General features: G+C 48.5%; 1 protein-coding gene across 1 annotated transcript; it reads left to right on the top strand.

Annotated features, from left to right (window-relative positions):
• Nucleotides 1–6,075: 6,075 nt before the first annotated feature.
• Nucleotides 6,076–8,140, top strand: CCDC185 (coiled-coil domain containing 185). Its single transcript, XM_006057280.3, has one exon. It carries the CDS (start codon nucleotides 6,139–6,141, stop codon nucleotides 8,026–8,028), a length of 1,890 nt encoding a protein of 629 aa, XP_006057342.3. The 5' UTR covers nucleotides 6,076–6,138; the 3' UTR covers nucleotides 8,029–8,140.
• The last annotated feature ends 315 nt before the right edge of the window (nucleotides 8,141–8,455 follow it).

The raw sequence follows: 8,455 nt of genomic DNA, 5'->3' as shown, positions 1-8,455 counted from the left end.
AGAGCACTGTCATCCAATAGAAATATAACATGATATATATATTTGCTGCTAAGTCACTTCAGTCGTGTCTGACTCTGTGCAACCCCATAGATGGCAGCCCACCAGGTTCCCTCATCCCTGGGATTCTCCAAGCAAGAACACTGGAGTGGGTTGCCATTTCCTTCTCCAATGCATGCAAATGAAAAGTGAAAGTGAAGTCGTGTCTGACTCTTAGCGACCCCATGGATTGCAGCCCACCAGGCTCCTCCGTCCATGGGATTTTCCAGGCAAGCGTACTGGAGTGGGGTGCCATATATTTACATACATATAATTTTAAATTGACTAGTAGCCACATTAAAACAAGTAACATGTGAAATTAACTTTGATAATATATTTTATTTAGTCTATTGTGTTTAAAACCAACCCTCTTAACAAGTCATCAATACTAAAAAAAAGCATTGAGATATTTAAATTTTCTATAGTAAGTTTTTAAAACCAGTGTGTATTTTATAGTTACAGCACATGACAATTGGAACTACCCACGTTCAAATGCTCATACCCAGGTGTGGCAGCTGCGATATTGGATGGAGAAACTCCAGCTTATTTCTCCCCTTTGGCCCATCCAAGAACCAGGTGCTTTGTGCCAAGAGATTAAATCTGAAGTCACTACCACTAATAGTCATTCTGAAGAAGGGCCCAAAATGCATTTCTATTCCATAGGTCAATTCAAATTATGGGGCTAGAGCATATTTTGCTATATTTTCCAAGTCTTCAACAAATGCAGAAAAGAGACCCAGGTCTTCATTTGGCAGAAGGTCTAAATACTGAAGCCTCCAGTAGAACACAGTGAGGATTTTTCTGCCAAATGGAAAGAAGGCTAATTGTTCTTAGTATCAAGGGAATGCTTGGCAGTTTAACATTTACAAAACATCTCTTTCATTGCCCAGTGGAAGAGCTGACCAAGGCGTCCCAGCTTGTCGTCTTCCCAGGAGTGTTAATCAGATGCTAAAGATGCAGGTGAAAAGCGCCTATCCTCCTCCAGCAGCTGTGCGCCAAGCAGGTGCCTTATCACCAGGCCCCTCAGGGGAAAAGATTTCTCTTCCCAGTTTTGTCAGCCTCTTCCAGACATTTGTTTGCTGTTCTGTGCGGTATTCACTTTTATTACAGCTTCTTTCACCTGATTTCCCAGATTACTGTTCTCAAGGTCACCTAGATTGAGACCTCTTGTCATTAACACTCAAATCTGCCCAGGCGCCTGGATTAGAAACTCTCTTTCTCCAGATGGAATCCACCTTCAGGTCGTGGTCCCTTGACCACTGAACTGCACCTTGCCTCCATGTCTTCCAGTCCCCTTGCCATTGTCCAGATTTGCACTCACTTCCTCCTGCCTGCCCTGCTTACTGAGCAACTTCCTAACTGGCCCCCTTTCTCTGATTTCCCCTGCCCCTACTCCTCATCTCAATTCATCTTCTACTCTACTATCAGAGTGAGCTTTCTAAAATAGAAACTAAATCGGGTCGCTTTTTTGGTTTCAATATTTTTACTCTGACTCCTCACTGTTGTCTACACAGTGGATTTCAACCCTTTAAAAAATAATAATAATAAGCAGAGGAAGTCCCAACCTTTTTCAATGAGTTGTTACCAAGAGCTCAGGATAGAAAAGAGAGAAAATCTGAGCTGCTCTGGGTGAAGCAGAGACAGAAGCCACAGAGCCTGCCCTAAAGTCCTCTAGCCCCGCCCTCCTCTGAGCCCACGGCAGCTCCAAGGAATCCTGAGTGCTTCTGGACACCTGATGCCCAGTGGGGAGCCTATGTTTTTTGGCTTGGCATTCAGGACTCAAGGGAATCTGAGTCCAGATTCCCAAGGGAATCTGGTGTCATCACCCATCACTGAACTACACACACACACCCCAAGTTCCCACTACACAACCCACACAGGACCCTCATGTGCCAGGCATTTCTGAGGCTCATGCTGGGTCCACGCAGCATTCTCTGCCCGCTATGTCCTCCTGCTCATCTCTGTCTGGTGCGATCCCAGCTGCCTTCCCAGATTTAGCACCATCGTTCTACATGAACTCGTTCCTTATGAACAACCTGGATGAACTTCCCTTGAGAACTAACCCCTCCCTCCTCTAGGAATCCTGTTGAATTTACAGTTTAACCGTTTACCACATCTGTAACCTGGATGAGCTTCTCCTAGAAATACTGTGGGTGAGGGTCCTTGATTATCTTTCTAATCCTGGCCCAGATTTTAATAAATGTTAGTGGCATCATGAAGTTAAAACTCTGTCCCTATTCCATCATCAGCAGAAGTGGGTGGGCTAGTCTCAGTTCCACAAGGAATTCTGAGAACCTTCAGGGCAAGAAAAAGGCCAAAGAGTCCTGAACTGGAGATATAGATCTGCTCCAAACTATGTCTTTCTCTTCTTTTTCTCTCTTCCTTCCTCCCTCCCTCCTTCCTTCCTTCCCTCAACTAAAGCATAGTTGATTTGCAGTGTTGTGTTAATTTCTCCTACACAGCAAAGTGACTCAGTTATACCTGTATAGGTATATACATTCTTTTTCAAAATAATCTTTTCCATTATGGTTTATCATGGGACATTGCATATAGTTCCCTGTGCTATACAGTAGGACACTGCTGTTTATCCATTCCATATATAATAGATTACATCTGCCAAACTATGTCTTTAAATGCAGCCCTACACTGCTATGGTTTTAGTGCTCTTGGAATAATGATAATGATCATTCTAGTGACTACTTTTTATAAGGCAGCAACTACATGCCAAGCACTGCCAACTACATGCCAAGCATTTTTCAGGGATTAACTCATTTCTGTTTTACCAAAGGAAGCCTGCAGGATTAACTAGATTGAACTCCTCTTTCCAGTTGCCTTTGGGACTGAATGAGATCTTACAAATCATCTCCTACAGCAATGAAGAAGCCACCAGAATCTGAAGACAGAGAGTGAAATGACCACTACAGGTGATCAGCAGGTGGCAAAGCTGGCTGGTGGCAGGTCTCCTGGGTCTTGGGTGGCTGTATTTTCACCCACACAATAACCGCTTCTCTGTAACAGGAAGTGGCCTGGTGCCAGCCAGAACCACATGCAGATGTGCAAAATGTTTTACGAAGCTTCTTCAGAGAGAGATGACACTCAGGTATCAGCACACCTCAGTTCATGCCCAAATATCTCCTCACTTAAATGATTCCATTTCAAGTTTATGGAATAAACCTTTCAAATTTATTTTATGTAATATTTGCCTCCAAGCAAAAATTATAATCACCAAATAATTTCTCTAACAATGGTATAAGTGGTGCCAATAGAAATCTAGGGTAGAAGCAACCTCCTGTCCTCAGCTATAGACATGCTAATGACTGCACGTGAGCTCCTATCCAGGCAGAGTGGGCTCCTGGGGAGGCCTCAGACACTCTGGTCAAGGTTGCTACCACATGGCTTCAAGGACATAGCTGTCATGACCCTTGAATATACATCTGATCATAATATTTTTAGAGCATGTCATCTTTGTCAGCTCAGACTTCTCTAACAAAACACTGTGGACTGGATGGCTTAAACCACAGACATTTATTTCTCACAGTTCTGGAGTCTGGGAAGTGCTCAGTCAAGATGTGAGCACATTCAGTTTTGGGGGAGGGTCCACTTCCAGACTTACAGACAGTCACCTTCTCTGTGATCTCACGTGGCAGACAGCGGAAGTTCTGGTCCCTTTCTCTCATCCCACCATGGAGGCCGCACCTTCATGAGCTCATCTAAACCTAATCACCTCCCAAAGACTCCATCTCCAAATACCATCCCACTAGAGTTTAGAGCCTCAATGTATGAATTGGGAAGAACACAAACTTTCAGTTCATAATACATGTCTCAATTCAGAGTGCATTTCCTGAGAAGCAGCATGATATCATGGAAAGACAAGTGAACCTAAAATCAAAACTTCCACCACTGACCCACTAACCTTTGGGGGAATCAGTTAAAATAGCCAAGTCTCAGATTTGTCCTAAGGAAATGTTATCAGTTCTACTGGCCCTGCCTAGCTGGAGTCACTGTGAAGCTTCAAGAGGATGTGGGTGAAGAGGACTGGGATGAGTAAATGCTTGATTTTCTTCTTTAAGGATTGACCATATTTGGAGAATATTATCTAGAACTATTTCCTCATTACATCGCAGAGAAAGGAAGTGACTGAGCCAGGATCCACAGTCCAGGATGAATACAACAGAGTCTGATATCACCCCTCCCTAGCACTCTATCCTTTACCTAAACTGTTTTAGGATGACATTAATTCTGTTCTTCTTTTGGTAAACTAGGAATCTGTAGAAACTTTCGTAAACCCATATATAGTAAGTCCCCTACATACAAACCTTCAAGTTTTGAACTTTCAAAGATGGGAATGTGCATCTGGTTCCAGCAAGGAACCGGAAATTAGAACACCAATGTCAGGCGTTAGTGAAATTGCAGCTTGCCCTCCATCTCCTGTTGCTGATGATCCTTCAGCTCTACCATCTCATCTCCCACCTCCTCTCCCTCCTCTAGTCAGTAACTCTTCTTGCCTGTTCACTTGATGGCAGCCTCTGTATGCCAGCTGTTGTACTATGCTGCTGCTAAGTCGCTTCAGTCGTGTCCGACTCTGCAACCCCATAGACGGCAGCCCACCAGACTCCCCCGTCCCTGGGATTCTCCAGGCAAGAACACTGGAGTGGGTTGCCATTTTCTTCTCCAATGCATGAAAGTGAAAAGTGAAAGTGAAGTCGCCCACTTGTGTCCGACTCCTTGCGACCCCATGGACTGCAGCCCACCAGGCTCCTCCGTCCATGGGATTTTCCAGGCAAGAGTACTGGAGTGGGGTGCCATCGCCTTCTCCGTTGTACTGTACTACTGTACTGCTCATGGTACTGTACTGTAAGATTAAACATGTTTTATTTTTTGTGTTTGTTTTGTATGTATTATTTGTGTGAAAAGTATTATCAACCTATCACTGTACAGTACTATATAGTTGACTGTGTTAGTTGGGTACCTAGGCTAACCTTGTTGGACTTATGAACAAACTGGACTTAGGAATACACTATCGGAATGGAACATGTTCATATGTAAAAATCTTACAATGTATTAAATGTATTTACTGTATTATATCTTACAATTTGTAACCAAAGGCTAGAAGGACATCAAAATGATATTAATTGACTGTATTAAGGTGCTACGCTCTTGAGGCATAGTATCATCTACCTTAGGGCAGCCCTACAGTGGTATTGTCATGGCCCCTCTTCCAGTCGTCTGTTCCAGAATTGGAGGGTCAGGAAAGTTGTTGTCAACTTGACCAAGAGCACACAAGTGGAAAGTGGCAGAGGAAAGTCAAACTCAAGTTTACATGACCAAATCCAGTGCTCTTCCCCTGAGCCCTGAATGCCTCAACCCAAAAAAGTCATCTCATAAAACTGGAAAAAAAAGGAAAACAATAAAGTGATTTGCCATGGTGTCCACCAATGCTATTTCAGAAATATGCACCTAACATTCCTATTTTGACAAAAGCAGTAATTGCTGTATTAGGAGGAAACGAACTAGTGTGTGTTTGTTTGTTTTGTTTTCTGTCCTCTAAAAGTTTAAAAAAATATCCTTGGGCTTGCCAAGTTATAAGGGCAAAAGGATGGTGCATGTAAATTAATGTGCCTCGACTGCCTACACCGCAGAGGTGCACTGTGGCAGGGACCTGTGACTAAAGGACTCCCCACTGCACACTTCCAGGCCACATTCTATTCTGGGGGAATGCCTTTACCTGTGTTCTTTTAAAATTCTGCTGCTTTAAGATGTACAAATGCGAGTTCAAATTCCTGCCTGCAACACAGGTGGGGATTCACTACGCACCCTCATCTTTAGGGTGACCCGAACTTTCTACAGCCCCCTCTACCATACGCCCTCTCCCAGCCTCCAGCCGTCTTCCCGCTTCTCGCCGCGCGGGGTGCTAGGAAGGCCAGGGTGGGCGAGGGCTGAAGGCTGCAGCGGCCGGGTGGCGCCGGGAGCATTGTGAAGTGACCGGAGCGTCACAGGCGGCCGGGACCCCGGCATCGGAGGGCGGGGCGGGTCTCAGCAGCGCCGCCGCCGGGACCCGGGACCCGGGACCCGGACTCAGACGCTGGGCGCGCAGGGAGGAGAATGGAGGACTTCGGCCGCTTCTCCCCGCGGCCCCACTCGGCCGTCTGGGAGCCTCCGCCGCCCAGCGAGGAGAGCGCATCCTTGGCTCAGCTGGACGGGTCGGGGCCGCGGGCCGAACCGGGCCTGTGCTCCTGGGCCCAGACGCCGGGCGAGGAGAGCGAGGCCACCGCGCCCTGGCCTCACCTGCTCTGCTCAGCCACCCCTCGGGGCAACCGGCGCCCGTACTCCGACTCGCCGCAGGAAAGTCGCAGCCTGACCGACGTGGCCCGGAGATTCCTAGACCGCGCCAGGAAGCCCCGACCCCGCAGCCGGCGCCTGGAGGATGCCTGGGGGGAGGCAAGTACCAAGCCCCAGAAGCAGGGAGGCAGCCGGCACAGCCCGGCCTGGCAGCTGGAGCCCCAGCCTCAGCACGGCCAGCACTACCCTCCCGCCCGGGGAGATTCGCCCCCTCCTTACTCGCAGGGAGCTTACACCCCCGCGAACCGAGCCTTTGAGGAAGAAAAGGCGCAGAGCGGAGACCAGTGGGCAGTGCCGGTCTGCAGGGGTCTACGTCCCTGGTCCCTTTCCTCAGTTCACACGGAGAAGTCGTCCGTGTCCTCCAGAGAGTTCGGGACGCAGTCAGGTTGCATGCACATCCAGAAAAGACACAGCAATGATCCGGTGGAGTCGTTAACCAGCCAGCTTTCCCAGTCCCTAGTTTCCAGCAAGGAGATGCAGAAGCAGCACACCCAGGTCCTCAAGAACAAGTTGGAAGAGGCAGTAATGTCCTCCAGGGACCATAAGATCGTGGCCCTGGTGCTGAGCCGGCTCAAAAAGGCCCAGAGGATGCGGGAGCTGCAGCAGCAGGCGGCCCTAGCCTGGGAGGAGCTGAAGCGCTCTGACCAGAAGGTCCAGTTGACCCTGGAGAGGGAGCGCAAGTTGCTGCTGCAGCAAAGCCAAGAGCAGTGGCAGCAGGACAAGGAGCAGCGCAAGGCTCGTCTGAACCGGGAGCTGCGAGTCGGGCGGCGGGACAGACGAGCCACTAACATGATACAGCAGGAGAGCAGCGGGTGGAAGGCGCCGCTGGAGGACCAGGAGAAGCAGCGCCAGGAGAAGCTGGAGGGGGGCCCCTCCGAACCTGAGACGGAGCCGGAGAAGCAGTGCCCAGTGCAACGCCTGCCAGAGAGGATGCTGCGGGACCTGCAGGCGCGGAACAGCCTACAGCTGCAGAAGAGGCTGGCGCAGGCCTGTCTAAAGAAGCACGTTCACCCCACCAAGGGCCAGAAAAAGATCCAGGAGACCAGTCTCAGCTCTCTAGTCAATTACCAGGCCAGGAAGGTCCTCATGGACTGCCAGGCCAAGGCTGAGGAGCTCCTCAGGAAGCTGTCCCTGGAACAGAGCTCCCAATGGTCCCAAGAGATGCCCGAGGGCCACACGAAGGAGCCCCACAGAGAGCTGAAGGACAAAGTCCAGAAGGAGGAGGAGCGGTTCCAGCAGGTGAAGAGGTGGGCGGAAGAGTCCCAGAAGCAGAGAAAAGAGCACAAGTCGCTGCTGGAGGAGCTGGCAGACCAGAAGACCCTGCAGACCCAGAGTCAGGTCCACAAGAACGTCAGGGACAAGGCACACCACATTCAGGAGCTCAACATCCTACGGGAGAAGAATCATCACATCCTGAAGCTGAAAGCTGAGAAGGAGGAAAGGTGCCACATCGAGGGCATCAAGGAAGCCATTCGGAGACAGGAGCAGAGAATGGAACAGATCTTGCGAGAGAAAGACGCAACCTTCGAGGAATTCCAGAAGATCTCCAGGGCCTCTGGGACAGATGACGTGAGAACACTTGCCAACAACTTCTTTGATCGGATGGCCCGGGAGGCCCAGGTCCCAGCCGGGCAGCAGAGAGGGGTCTACTGAGAATCTGATGACAAATAGCTTCCAGCCTAGGCGGCTAAACAGAGATCAGGCAATGTGATTCATTTTCTAATTTGATTATGACTGAGCATTGATTTTTAAAAAGTATATAAAATAGTGGCAACTTTCGCGAACTAGTTTGTTGATTCATTGGGATGGTTGAGAGGGTGGGATAAAAATTTCCAAGTTTTAAGAAAATTACTTGCTTTTGTACATTTGGCTTTAAATAGAAAATACCCATTTCGCTCTCAAGTAATCGCAGAAGTGTATGTATGTCAGACACATTTTGAGGAACCAAAGAAAAAGTCTACAGTGGGAAATAGAGTTCTGTGCCATGGCTTCAGTCTTTCCCTGTCCCAGAACTTATGAAAGGGTGAAGTGTGAAGTACTTGTCATAGGAAATCTCCAGGAACAAAAAGTGAGGTGGGGA

This window comes from Bubalus bubalis, chromosome 5, assembly GCF_019923935.1.
Source record: "Bubalus bubalis isolate 160015118507 breed Murrah chromosome 5, NDDB_SH_1, whole genome shotgun sequence".
NCBI lineage: Eukaryota > Metazoa > Chordata > Mammalia > Artiodactyla > Bovidae > Bubalus > Bubalus bubalis.
Note: the sequence above shows the minus strand (reverse complement) of the source record. Positions and strands in the feature narration are given on the sequence as shown.